The sequence below is a fragment of the Ixodes scapularis genome, unplaced genomic scaffold (assembly GCF_016920785.2).
Source record: "Ixodes scapularis isolate PalLabHiFi unplaced genomic scaffold, ASM1692078v2 PGA_scaffold9__187_contigs__length_104089568, whole genome shotgun sequence".
NCBI classification, from domain to species: Eukaryota; Metazoa; Arthropoda; class Arachnida; order Ixodida; family Ixodidae; genus Ixodes; species Ixodes scapularis.
Window position 1 is genome coordinate 31,459,317 of NW_024609884.1, and position 14,845 is coordinate 31,474,161.

General features: G+C 44.5%; 1 protein-coding gene across 1 annotated transcript in view; it reads left to right on the forward strand.

The window, feature by feature from the left end:
• The window catches only part of LOC8035829 (syntaxin-17), a 32,607-nt gene that overhangs the window by 13,234 nt on the left and 4,528 nt on the right, over positions 1 to 14,845 (forward strand). Inside the window, exon 5 of the mRNA XM_029968467.4 lies at positions 10,221 to 10,437. Coding sequence (XP_029824327.2) covers positions 10,221 to 10,437 — 217 coding nt within the window. The remainder of the gene's footprint in view (positions 1 to 10,220; positions 10,438 to 14,845) is intronic.

Below are 14,845 nucleotides of genomic sequence, written 5' to 3' on the forward strand. Positions count from 1 at the left end.
ATGTATCTGATGGGTGTTAATTTTCTTACTTAGGCTGTCCCAAACGGACCTACCGCTGTAAAACGAGCCAGAAAAATCGGCGTCTGCGCATAAAAAGCTCTAATAAGGTGGAGAGTTAGGTAGTTGGTAATTGTTGTTCACGATTAGGGGAAAATAGTGCTAAAGACGAGGACAAAAGAGAAGAAACATAGACGACTGGACAGGCGCTGACTCTCAACTGTATGATTTACTAGAAGAAAACAAAGACAAAACAGAAAATCTGTCACACATGCATCCGGCACACAGCCCTGATGATAGCAGGTCCCCCAGTTCATGGTGGCACGTAGGGAACCTTCATCGTCCGCCTTAGAAATTCCAACTCTCTCTGATAATGCCACTGATGCTTGACTCACACGAACGCTTCCCCCGCTGATGATGTGGTAGGCCTCCATAACTTCCCAAGCTGTCTTGTTCTTGTGTCTGCCTAAAATTCTGGTGTCGTTAAAGGACACTTGACACTGGCACTCTGTACGGTGAACTGGAAAGTGTCCTCCAACTGTTGCTCTCAGAGACCAAGAGTGTTCTCTGAGCCTGTCGTTCAGACACCGCCCTGTCTGGCCAATGTAGTGGCTGCCGCATGAGAGTGGGATCTTGTACACAACTCCCGAACAACAGGGTACAAACGTCTTGACATGCTTCTTGGAGCACTTGCGTCTAGATATGCCATCTGCCTTCGCATTTGCTCTGGCACTTATTTGACTAGCTCTCTGAAGGGCTGAGAAAACCACTGGAACTCCAAATCGCCTATCTATTGAAAAAAATGTTATAAGGCAATTCGGAGTTCCAGTGGTTTTTTGGACTGATAGATAACCTTTCAAGCCAGATAAAATAAATGTGACTTAGGTAAACAAATAAATGTTGAGTTGTATAAACACAATGTTTTGTATGTTAATCTAGCGTTTCTTTTACTGTTGTTCAAATCAAATAACACATTTTTGTTTAAATGTTTGGTTCCTGAAAATTAATGTGGGTTGTACTAACGATAAAAAGCTATATAGTTACTCGTTCCACACTTGAAATAGCCCCTATTGCCAAAACAATGTGAAAAATATATTCTCAATTTAGCGGTTCAAACTGTTCAAGCCGTTATTTTTGCTCCCCGGAACTGAACCGAAAGCCGTGAACCCAAACCGAACCGATAAAAATTTTGATTCGACGCTCTGATTCATAGCATCACTCACTTATTCACTTTACGCTGTGCAGTCGCGCACATTTAGGGGCCGCCTTGGCAAGAATGTAGATCCAGACCCGCAGATATCCGCATCCGATCCGCATCCCCAGCCCCTGGCACCTGTATCCGATCCGCAATCCACCAAATCTGATTCATTTTTTATCAACCTGCGGATATTTGCAGATGATCTGCGGATATGCAGGGCTCTAATCATAGTCATCATCCACGCAATGTATTTATTTTATTTATTTATTTAGTAATACTACAATCCCTTGATGGGATTTTTGCAGGTGGGTTATGGCAAAAAGAACAAAAATGAAAACAAGTTATAGTACACATGAACCAATAAGGTACCAAAGGAGCTAACTTAAATTAGATGCAAATAATGGCAATAAAAGTTTAGAAAAGATTTCAGAATGGTGCGATCAGGGTGTCTAGCGACCGGGAATCGTCAGAGAAATTTTAATTACCGGGAAAAATCAGGGAATTGTCAGGGATATTGTCAAAAAGCAAGCCCAGTCAGGGAAAATGAGCCGGAAATGCTGTTGAGTGCCCTGAGCAAAGACTTGAGGACTTGGGGGCAGAAAAACAGGCAAATAAATTCTGCTTAGAGCGAAGCGCGGGCTCTGCTCACCCAATGTAGAGTGTGCTACCCGGTGCAAAGGGAACAACCGACAAATCCAGTCCAAGCCTTGGATTGAATTGGATTGAGAGCGCGACACTAGGCTAGATCCAGATAGAGCTACTAGATTTAGTAACAAATAGGAAAACCGCAGACCCCTATCCAATCCAAGCCTTAAGCCGAACGTCTCTGAAAGTGCATCTGGCGGCCATGTTGCCATTTGGTTATTGACGTGTGTGGTTGAGTGTCGTGTTTTCATCGTGTTTCCAGAAGGGGCCTCTTCACTGACGATAGCAGCGGCAAGAAAGTGCTCGTTTAATCCGGACTGGACGAACCCAAATGTTTCAAAATATGCAAGATTAGGCCCGTGCGAAATGTTCCTCACTGTGCTCAATGTTCAATGCCTTTTGTTGTAATGGTCTTATATATTTAACCTCCTCTTGAGTGGTCAGGGAATCGCACCTGAAATTGTCAGGGAATTTTTAAAAAATAACTTGCTAGGCACCCTGGTGATGATTGGCAAATGTCTCTTAAAGGGGCCCTGCATAGACTTTGACTGGTTTTAATTTGCACCGAACCTGAGCGCACTGAACGTAGTAACTTAATGAAACTTCTCTTTTCTCGAACTTCGCTTTATTTTAAAAGTTAGAGGCAAATTAAAATCACAAAAACAAGCAAAAAATAACCTCCCTCATGACGTTTTTGGTCGTGGCTTGAGTGGCCGTGAACTAGAGGAGGGGTCGTGAGCTCGGTGAGCGCTTACGGCTGCCGCACTCTGTGTCGACGGCTCGAGAGGGCGCCACTAAAGCATGTGCTGGATAGGCTGGATGAAGCGGGCAGCCAGGACGGCTCGCATTGCATTTGCTGCACGATTAAATGCTAATTCGGCTTGACACTTCATTGGTCCCAAACAACAGCAAACGCGAGGTAAAGATCAGTCAGAATGGGAGCCACTTCGCGCTGCCATACCGCCAAACCTGCTCGCCGAAGCAGCCAAAGGCCTTCGGAACGCACGGAACTGGTCGGATTCTCTACCGCGGCGCCGCCGCGTACATCCTGGACCTTTCTATGCTCGACCGTCGTCGGTGCCTGATCCCACTACCCCTTTCTAGTATGCGCCGCCTTTTCCACCGCTTGGTGGCGGGTATGTCGACGGGTCATTTCTTGTTTCTGTGCCTTATAAACTGCATTTGTTTCTTTTCTGATCTAAAATACTGAAGAAAAACTACTTTCATGAATAATTGAAACGGTTCGCGCCACCTATATTTTGTATTTCGACTAAAAAAAAAAATGGCCCCCGTAGGTGAAGGAGGTTTCCGCGTCGTCCGGTTAAAATTTGACGCACTGCTATTTAATTACTCTCTCCGTACCCGCTGGCTTACCCGAACCCCAAGAGATGTGGAAACCGCAAAAAAAAGATAGATGCTTAAATGGGATTGTAGGGCCCCTTTAAGGATGCTTCTACAATTTACATTTAAGGGGAGACATTGCCCAGAAAAAAATCAAATTCTGCAAAAAAAGTTGATTTTGAAAAATTAGATATTTACATCCACCAACATCTAGAGAATATTTCCAGAAAGTTTAGTTAGTTCACACTGCATAGCTAATTTGTTATATATTATTTTCTGTCCACGGAAGCTGAAGAAAAGGTAGGGTTTGGAGCACTTCGGACACATTTTTCTGTGTTCCACTTTTTGGTATAAATTCCATTTTAGTCAATCTATAGTTTGATAATGGCAATACAGTGAAGGCTCATTCTTCAATTTTTTTTTCTGAAATTTAATAAGGAATGCTGCTATGGAATTTGTTTCTCACTTTACGGATGTCTTTTATAAAAAATGTTGACATTTTGCCAAAGACACAGAAGACCAAAAAGGTGACCAATTTTGCAGAGGAGAAAATTTATAGAAATAAATGACTTCACAAAAACACTTTTCATAGCTAAAGTTGAAGCCTGGGCGAGTTGGGCAGCGCTCTGTCCGTGTCCTTCTTTACCCTGTCCGTCGTTTTTCGCGCTGTTTTAACCTTTTAACTTTTCATAGCCGCACCCTCTAGACATTCTGCTACATATCTAGTGAATAAAAATTTTGAATATTGTGATAGTTTGCTGACGATAGATTAAGTAAACATTGTAGGCATGTTGTAGATAGAAGCTGCTCTAATATCCTTCCCATTTAAGTGACAGACCTGGAATTTCGTTATGCACCCTCTACCATGACCACCATCTTACCATGTGAATTTCATTAATTTTAAGTCTAGGGTTCAAAAGTTGACCCTCCCAGGGGGTGTGTCCCCTTAAAGGGATGGTGAACCGAAATTTGGATTTCAGAAAAAACTATGCAGGAGATTTAGGCGGGACGCTACAATCCCTACAGCACTACTCGTAAGGCGATATCTCAAATGGACTGCCGTATTTTTGGAAAAATAGGTCGAGAATGGACCAGGCCGACGAGGCGCGTGACCGTGGAGATACCTAGTTTCCTCCTCTCTTCGCTTCGCCCCTTCAAAGCCGCGAGGCGGAGAAGGCGCGAGGCTGTTCCCTCTCCTTCTCGGAGAAACATGACGTGAACATTTCTGTCAAATGCGCCTCCTTTTCTTGAAAAATATGGTCATCCGTTCGAGATATTGCTGTATGAGTGATGTTTTGGTGTTTGTAGCATCCCGTTGCACGCTTTTGCCACGTATTTTGTGGAATGCAGATTTCGGTTCAGCATCCCTTTAACCCCTTAAGTGCTTTGAACGAGCTGAGCTCGTCGGCCATTTTTTGGCTAAAAATGCCATGGACGAGCTCAGCTCGTCCAGTGGTCTTTTCGGTAGCCCTCAATTCCACGGACAAGCAAGGCTCGTCCGGGTAGTTTTGCGGCGCTGATCATAGATGGCAGCACTCGTATTAGTTGGCAAATATTTTTTTCGCCTCCGCTGATTTTTTTGTAATAAACTTTTCAAATTATATGTGTATTATTAGAGGACTAAAAATTCAAAATAAAAAAATAAATATGGCACTTTTAGGGTACTTTTATACAGTCAGTTATCTTTTTGGTTTATCTTAAAGTGTGAACCTTTCTCTGTATCCCAGCCAAAAAGGACACTATCAACACTCAGCTTATCATAAACTAGTTTTACTTTTGCGCCTTTTTCTTTTTCTTCAGTTGCACTTTTCCACAAGTGTTTTCAAATTTCGTGTACTCTGATCAAAAAATCTCCTGATATCGATATCTGAGTACCTTTTAGTTTATTCGAGGATTGTCATACAGCTGTTTTTTCTATAGTCTATGAACTTTAATATCGTAGAGCGTGGTTTTTTTTTTTTCAAATTTTCGGCCAAGCCTATGGCATCTTTCAATACTGGTAATGGTCATCCCCAGCTTTTGTAAAAAAAAATCTTTGTCTTTTACTCTCTTTTCAAGCTCTTCTGCCTTTTCAGCATTTGACTCGTCTAAACCACGAATTATCAAATTATTTCTGCGACTTCTGTTTTCCAAGTTGTCTACTCATATGTGAGGTTAATTTGGTGTCGAACCTTAATATTGTTGTTTTCATGCCGTTTACTTGATTGGTTACCGCATTCAAACTGTTTACCTGTCGCTCTAGTCCATCAATCCAGTCAGTTAGCTCAGTCATTTTCTTTTTGATTTCATCTTGCGTGGAGGATACACTCTGAATTGTATCGGTTATCTTGCTAAACCAGCCAGAAGTTTCAACAGAATCTCGCTGTCAGTGGGACCCAGATTCGACTCAACATCACCACAGACCAGCAAGTTTCGCGGCCACGAAATGACAGCAATAACGAAATTCATCATGCATTTCACACGTGGTTGGCAAGGCAGCAGCACTGAAAAGCGGTCATCACTTCGATGACGATCACAAGGTAAATATATTCACTAAGCTGTAGCGTGAAGTAAAAAGGGTTGCTTAGCATGTTGCCAGTTGTGCTGCCGCCAAGCCCACTAAGAAAGTTCAAAACTGTCGGCGCTTTTAAAGCTTCAAGACGATCCACGTGATGTGACGTAGTAGATGTTTGCACAAACAAAGATTCGGAGACGAAAGGCCCAAAAGGCTCGACGATGATGCAGCGATTGCCCAGGAAAGAAGATTCGGAGCCGAGCCCGTCACTCCGGTTCCTGTTTGAAGTTCGGTAGCAGCCATACGATGCCGGTTGGTTTCCCAGTAGAACTGCTACGACCTGTAGCGTGAAGTAAAAAGGGTTGTTGAGCAGGTTGCTGGTTGTGCTGCTGCCAAGCCCGCTGAGGAAGTCTGGAGCTGTCGACGCTTTTATAGCTTCTACACGATCCACGTCATATGACGTCGCATATGTCCGCACAAACCAAGACTCGGAGACGAAGGGCACTAAAGGCACGATGACGCAGTGATCGCCCAGGAATACCATTTCAACACCATTAGAAGCAGCACCGCAGGCCTTCAAGGTATGGGTGATTTGCCTTTCTGCAGCGCCGCAACTCTCCAGAGCTGAAATAAATATATCATATTATAACTCGGGAAGTTATGGATGCCTACCACATCATCAGTTGGGGGAAGCAACTGCGTTAGCCAAGCGTCATTGGTATCAGAAAAATAGTTGGAATTCCTAAGTAGGACGATGAAGGTTCCGCTCGTGCCACCGTAAATGGGGGACCTGCTATCATGGGGGCTGTGTGCTGGACGTATGTGTGAAATATTTTCTGTTTTGTCTTCGGGTTTTTTTTTTTAGGGGCAAAGCTCCTTAGAGTCTAGCCTTGTCCGGCGTCTGTGCTCACATTGATTGCCATCCCGTCTGTCTTTTTAAAAAAAGAAAAAATGTTTGCGCAATCGACAGGATTTGAACCTGTGCGGGGAGACCGCAATGGATTTCTAGTCCATCGCCTTAACCACTCGGCCACGACTGCAGGACGAGTAGGGGGCTCTGAGATGTGGTAGTAACTCGAGAGCTGGGGATGTCATGAATGAAACGTTGCATGTAGCCGCTCAACGTCGATACAGGAGAGGGCGCTGCGGTCAAACGCGTATATAATCGCGTTAAACTTTGCATGCATTGGCTCAATGCTTATAGACGAGAGGACGCTGCGGTCAAACGCTCAAATGCGTATATAACCACGTTCCATACCACACATTCTCTTTCTGACATGGATCGTTGACTTAAGCGGTGGAGATGCGTTCCCACGGCTTCTAGCAGATCCAAGCTGATCCGCTAGAAGAACCACTGGCTCTGCATTTCACCGACCATAAAGCAGTAATAATGAAGTCAAAACGCAACCCGGAACTCAGCACTACCTATGAGCATTAAAAAAGAAATCAGCATCGTCAGCACTACCTATGAACAAAATCAGTATCATTGGCACCACCAGAGCTTCGCCCCAATCAACATCATTCGCCATGTGGGGATGCGGTCATTTTTTGTTTTATTTTATTAAATAATATAGTTGTGAGTTGGCGCCTGTCCAGTCGTGTATGTTTCTTCTCTTTGTCCTTGTCTTTAGCATTGTTCTCCCCTAATCATGTACATAGAAAGCTGACTTTCACCGAATGGGCACTGCACAGGTCGTTCTTACCGTGTAAAATTTTGAGGTAGTTCTCTTTCTGTAAAAAATTAGAGTAAAAAACTTGCAAAGTCCACATTAGGCCTGTTCGCCGATGACCAAGTTACCGATGCTATTAACTTGTGGCGCCATATCCCGATAGGTGCAGCGAGCAGACAATGCACTTTGTTGTCTGCTGCTTGCAGAGAACTGCACTTTGAAATTTCACGTGGTAAAACTGATCTGCACAACGCACATTCCGTGAAAGTTTGAGCTTTCTGTGTGTGGGTGCCAATTTTTCCGGCTCGTTTTACAGTGGAAGGTCTGCTTGGGCCACCCTATATTCATTGAACCACGGACACATTGATTTTTAGGTATTACAGCAAAATATTGCATTTGCATTTTAGAAACTATCTTTAAAAATCAAGATTTTGGGTTGTCGTAATGGCCATGAGACACCCTACGGCAGCATGAGCAACGAAACGTCAATGGAACTATGTAAAGAGGTTGAACAGATTCAGCTTTATGTAATCTTCAAATAATAAATCGGGAGTGATAAAAGCATTGAGTTATTTATTGGTGTTCTTCTATTAGTGAGACATCACTACATCACATGATTTGGATGCAGTTTCGGTTTCAAACACATCCGGGTCTTCTGTTGTTTGGTAACCTTCGTAACTATGCGGATCGTCCCTCTGCGGTTCGTATACATTGTGGTATGCAGTTGCAGAACCTCATTGCAGATCAGAATTTTAATAAAACATAAAATGAAGCAATAAAAAATTATTATCTCAAGACGATTCCAACCCAGCACTTTGCAAATCAGTAGCTCAGGAGGGACGTGCACGTGCGCATCCCTCCTAAGCTACATTCGTTTGTGGCTGTTTATTTTCACGGGTGTCGTCTGAGGAGGTTGTAATGGTTGAAGTCTTTCCACGACCGGCTTTATGGTCATGAAGTTTTCATTAACTTTCCTTTACCACAATCTTCCTCAACAGTAGCTTCACATATGCTGCTGCTTAAGTATGCAAAGGCGATTAATTTAGCTTATATTTCCAGCCTTCTCGTCTTTTTCCTGCAAGCGGATCAGCACTTTTCTGGTCAAAACGAGAATGTATTCGCGGCTCGTCATTTGACAATCGTATCGAGATGTGACTCGAACAATCGAAGTTGCATACATTTTCCTCAAACTCTCCTCTATAGCACGGCATACAGTGTCAATGTAGGCTCGAAACCTTAAAGCCGACCGTGGTGTAATAGGCGATGCAGAGCTCCATCAGGATAGCTATCTTACGAGTATCTGACCCACGGTGATCTGAGCATAGTATCAGACATCAGGGCCCGTTTGCTCGAAGCGCTAATCGCGGCTAAAGTTAGCCGCTGTACCTAGGAGAGGGATTTTTTTTAAATCATGTGACTGGCTCGGTAGGGATGCAGGGAAACATGGCGGTGCCCCAGTGAGTGAGCGCCGCTCGCTTTGGAAATGATATGTCGTCGTAGCTGCAATATTGTGCGCGTTAGTCAGCAACGAACGGTGCAGGAGGCTTTCGATTTGCTTTACCTCACTTGAACCGCAAAGCATGGGCAATGACATCGCCACATGCGCCGCTCGCTTTGGAAATGATATGTCGTCGTAGCTGCAATATCGTGCGCGTTAGTCAGCAACGAACGGTGCAGGAGGCTTTCGATTTGCTTTACCTCACTTGAACCGCAAAGCATGGGCAATGACATCGCCACATTTTTTTAGATAGTCTTTTGATTCTGGGCATTCCTAAGCCTAAATGAACGCGATAATTGTCGGCATGGCAACGTCTGTGGAAAGCGGATTGTTGATAGCACACAAAAGCAGACAGCGTCCCAACAGACCTTGTTTCTAAATTATCCAAGCACCGAGGTGCATGCTACGACTGTAGTTGCACGCGTCGCACGTGCTGGCGTCTGCAGTAGTAACCGTTCTAAGCAAAAAGTATAAAAAAAATTTTGCCTTGCACGCACGTTCGTTAAAGCCTTATTATGATTTTTTACTTTGAATCTTTTATAAGGGGAAGGCCAGCGCACGTGGACTGTAGAATTACACTTCCAGCGTTCTCCTCGCGATGCTTGGATAATTTAGAAGAAAGTCTGTTGGGACGCTGTCAGCTTTTGTGTGCTATCAATACCCGGCCGATTGAGTCAAGGCGATCCGCTTTCCAAAAACATTGCCATGCCGACAATTATCGCGTTCATTTAGGCTTAGAAATGCCCAGAATCGAAAGACTATCTAAAAAATGTGGCGATGTCATTGCCCATGTTTTGCGGTTTAAATAAGGTAGAGCAAAGCGAAAGCCTCCTGCACCATTCGTTGCTGACTAACGCGCACGATATTGCAGCTACTACGACATATTATTTTCAAAGCGAGCGGCGCTCACTCACCGGGGCACCGCCATGTTTCCCCGCATCCCTATTGAGCCAGTCACGTGATTTAAAAAAATCCCTCTCCTAGGTACGGCGGCTAACTTTAGCGGCGGTTAGCGCTTCGAGCAAACGGGCCCAGGTGTTATCCGTTCACTTGGGTGCATGATGTCTATACGGCACCGCTGTTGGAGCAATATTTAAATCTCTGGCTTTGTTCATCAAGACCGATGTACATCACCATCTCGCGCACACAATAGAAGTTCCCTATTGGTTACCTATTGTGACAGACTTGTAAAACTGAGGGGGAAGCTCTCAAGGTAACTAAAATTATATTTTTTACACTAGCAAATGTATCTGGACGGTCGGACGTGGGTTGTATAATAAAAGAATAGACATATAGCTCAGAATTTCGGAAAAACATTTCACGACCCCTTTAATTTAAGAATGTGAGCAATGTTTGAAAACATGCTCACTTTTACAGGAGCAGCGGGAGCAAGTCCAGAGCATTGAGGCACACGTGACAGCTGCAGATGAGAATGTGCAGCAGGGCACGAAACACCTGATCCGGGCGTCCCAGCTGCAGAGGACTCTACTGCCTGTGACAGGGGCCCTCCTAGGATTGGCCCTGGGTGGACCAGTGGGCATGGTGGTCGGAGCCAAAATGGCGTTCGGCTGTGCTCTTGGCGGCAGTATCCTAGGTGTGCCTTTGTTCCTGTCATGGTTTCTTCTTGCCTTTCTTGTTGTCTAACTCTGAACCAGCCTCTTCCTTTTTTTTAATAAAGAAAGCTGCTTTCTGGATCATGGACCACCTCTCTAGGGCTTGCCCAGAGTTTGTTCTTCAAGTTGTAGTGGCATTGTGTCATGGCTTGTTTTGTTTAAAAAATCAAAACCTTGCTCTTGGGAAGCTGAATCTAGCCACGGGAGTAGCTGCCCTTAAGTTAATTAACCAGTGTAAGTTTTGTTGTTTAGATTTTCTGTCTGAAGAATTGATGTGGCTTCTGTTCAGACAAAAGGCAAGATTACCAGATATTAAAGAGGCACATATGGGTTTTTCTCAACTGGATCAAAAGCTGTTGGTTTGAAGATTAAAACCTTCGAATTAAACCTTATTGGTCTGCTGCAGGGCACTAAGCACCGTTCTCTGCCAATAGACTTATTCCAAAATTTGAGGCGCCCCATCGTGGCGTTGGCGCAGCATGGCCTATGTTGCTTTTTGTGCCATTAAACACCTAATAATCAACCCATCGTGGCAAAGTGCCATATATAGTGCTCTCTGGGAACTAGGTAGTTGTCCACTCAGTTTCGGTTTCGATTGAGCTGCTCTCGTGCCTTAACCGAATGCGCTGCTCATATTTTTGACAAAGGCTCGTTCCCACAGTTGCTTAGACTGCATTGCACAGCACTGCGTCGTGCAGCGCAGCACCTCCCCATTGGCTCGTCGTAAGGGTCACCATAGCAACAGCTCGATGCAAGCAGTCTTAACGCAGTCAAACACAGCTGTGTGAAGGAGCCTTTGCCCGACTCCCCACGAATGTACAATACTCTAAGCATTCTCGAACAATATAGAAGAAAGACCGGGGCACTTGGTTCCCAACATGCCGGATATTGTGCGTGCATATGCACATAGTAAAACATGGCTTGGTCACCTGACCCCACGATTGTATTTTTCAGCTCAATTTCACTAATCCTGTCTCATACCGGTGAACCACGTGTTTTGTTTGCCAAACGTCGGCTTCTAGTTACCTCGTTGAGCGAAAAAAAAAGCCACATCCTCACTGGATACTCACAGTTGAGCTCGAGGTTGGCGCATGAACTTCTAGAAAGGCTCAATGAATTTGCAGTCACTCTGCACAAAGGTTGCTATGAAGTCTTCCTCGTGTCATCCTATATCCCCCACTCAAATTTTATGCTGATTGGAAATTAAGTTTTCGCAAACACTTAGATAGGCTATCTACGACAGAGGCCCTAACGGCATTCCCTACTCCTCGCTAAGCCTTTCTGGACGAGCCTTTACCGACACCCAAGATCTGTGTCTGAACGGTGGGTCTGAAATTATCTCGGCATAGTCAGTCAGGAAGAAATAAAAACAAATCTTATGGTCATTAACAACCGTCAAATCTGCTTGGAATCCTTTAGTTAGTTTGGCGCACCGCAGGGCTTCACGCATGTATACATGATGTCTGGCGAACAGTGCAACATTCTTCACACAAGTGCTCAACTGTTGCTTTCTTTAAAACTGTTTGCATGTGCAAATGTGCCTGTATGATTGCAGAATAACTTCATGCGCATAAGCAATATTGAATTAGTAGAATACAAGCAGGTGGAGACTTACTTCATGCAGTGCTGCGGGTAGAGATAAGATGTGATTTGATTTTAGCTTTTCAATGGCGTCTTCGAGTTTTACCTTGCCTACTCGGGCGTATTAAGAAATATGGTAATTTCAAAAAGACAACTTCCTCAGTGGACGCACAAAACAAGTGGCAAACTTGCTGACCAGCAACATAATGTAAAGGTGCAAGCTCGGTGTGTGCATACTTATTAGTTGTTGCAGCATGTTGACTTTTACACAAGCAAGATCCTTGAGCTTCCCAGCATCAAGATTCCCATCACTGGATCGTCCACACACCTCAAAACGCTAACAGAAAGGCTCGAGTACAAAAATACAAGCATGTGTCAATTGACATGCCTTACGAATGGTTTGGGCTTTTGCTGAAGCTTCGAGGTCTGGCCATTTAGGTTAGTTTAGACACCAAAAACAATGTGCTCGGGACGAGGAAACATGAGGTAATGACTGTTTATAGTCCACACTCTGTGTATGATCTCTTGCTGATGTGTCAATCAAAACCGAAACCACGCAGCTCTCCTTCCTCGCCAACTAGTTCCCAGAGTGCAACGCGCTGTGTTGCATGCAAGGATTTATGGAAGTAGTCTATTCTTGGGCACCAGAAGATCTATGAATTGGCTGTGCAACGAAATAAACTCCTAAAGGTTCTATTCTGTCTACCAACGCAGATGCCGAACATTACCCAGCAAACTTGAGGAAATCGATCACCAAAACCATTAAGCCTTAAACATTTAACTCAATTTTCTTTGTGAATTTTAAGCTTAGTGGATTCGACACAGCGCACAAGAAACGAAGACAAAGTAGAAGGGTGTATACACAACAAGCACTTACTCTCAACTGAAGTTTGTATTGAAACAAAACACCGGAAGTAAACAACAGCATTCCACACCATCATCTCCAATTCGACACGTGTCGAGATAACAATTCTCTTTGCTTTGTAGAATGACTGATGTTTGGCTTACACATTGCCCAGTCCCTTATTTTTTTATCGTGTAGGCCTCTAAAATTTCCGTAGTCATCTGATCTCCCCCATTTCCAGCAATTGTGACATGATGGACCCGGGCTGGCCTCCACAATCTGCACAATGAAGTAGCGAATGCCCCCCCCCCCCCCCCCCCCCCCTTGCTGCCGACCGCAGAGACCAAGCATGCTCACGCGATCTTTCATTTATACATTGGCCCGTTTGGCTAACGTATACCTTGCCGCACGTCAGCGGAATCCTACACACGACGCCCATCGTACATTCCACATTTGTTCCTATGTTTGAGTGAGCAAATGCGCTTGGATCCACTTTTGTTGGCAACTCTTGGGCACAATTGAGCAAGTTTGTTAGGTGCAGAAAACACCATAGGCACACCATATCTCTGCACCACTTGAGATTTGGGGATGTTTTATGAAGGTAGGGAATGACTATTGGTCTCTTGCTTAGCCTACCTTTTTTTTTCTGTTGCCCTCCCCTCACTTTCTTAAGCACTGACTTAGCAACAGGTACCAATAATGATGTGGGGAATCTGGCCGCAACCAGTTGCTCCACCTGCCGGCCGAAACTGGCATGCATTGGTGGCACGATTTCTCCAAAGCCGCAAGTGGGCAAGATGAAACAATGCTTTTTATGATTAGTATGCGAGGAGTCGAAGGAGAGGAGACCCTTTTTTGGTTGTGGGTTATACGACAAACGGACATGACTGCCCGTGAATTCTAACCGGAGGTCTAGGAATTGTAAAAAGCGACCATCCCAAGGTTTGTGCGTGTGTGAATCTAAGCCCCTCGAAGCACCATGCGAAAACATCCAAAACTGCCGTGACAGTTTCCTTCGAAACACACTCTGACACTCTTATAACAATCAGGTAGTCGTCTACATATCGAAAGACTTTGCATACTTGTTCATCATCTAGTTGGTCGCAGATGGCCAAGTCGCATTTGGCTAAGAAAATGTCACATATCACGAGAGCCACACAATACCCAATACAAATGCCTTTTTGTACGTAAAGGCTACCTACCGTCACACGTGATAAAAGTGGATTCGAGGTAAAACTTTAACAGCTCCAAAAACCAACAAACAGAAACGCCGCAAGCATTCTGGAAGGCTATCATGCCATTCCTTTCTATGCATTTACGCACCAAAACAAACATGGCACCGTGGGAAAGCAAACGGGTTGATGTATAAATGAAGGATTGCGTGAGCACGCTTGGTCTCTATGGTCATCGGGGGGGGGGGGGCACTTGCCCAGGCAAACTTCGACTGTGGCGCCCCCTCCCTCTTTATACGCCCCTAGCTATATCCATTACACTGTTCGTAAACCTGTGAGTATGGCCCACCGTGGTATGGCCCAACACGAGCATTTTGTCAGACAAGAACCGCATCCCAAAAACAAACGACGATCGAGCATATGGCGTCCTGTCGGGCGCCATGTTCAAATATATCAGAAAAAAAAAAGTTCAAAAGGGGGGCGCGGCAGCGCGCCCCCCTTTGTATTGGACTAGGGAAATTTTAGAGGCCTACACGATCGAAAAAGAAGGGACTTGGCAGTGTGTAAGCCAAACATTGTTCATTCTACAAAGCAAAGACAATTGTTATCTCGACACGTGTCGAATTGGAGATGATGGTGTGGAATGCTGTTGTTTACTTCTGTGTTTCTTTTCAATAAAAACTTGAGTTAAGAGTAGGTGCTTGTCCTGTGTACACCCTTCTACTTTGTCTTCGTTTCTTGTGCGCTGTGTCGAATCCACTAAGCATGAACCAACTAGCCCGCATCGACCCT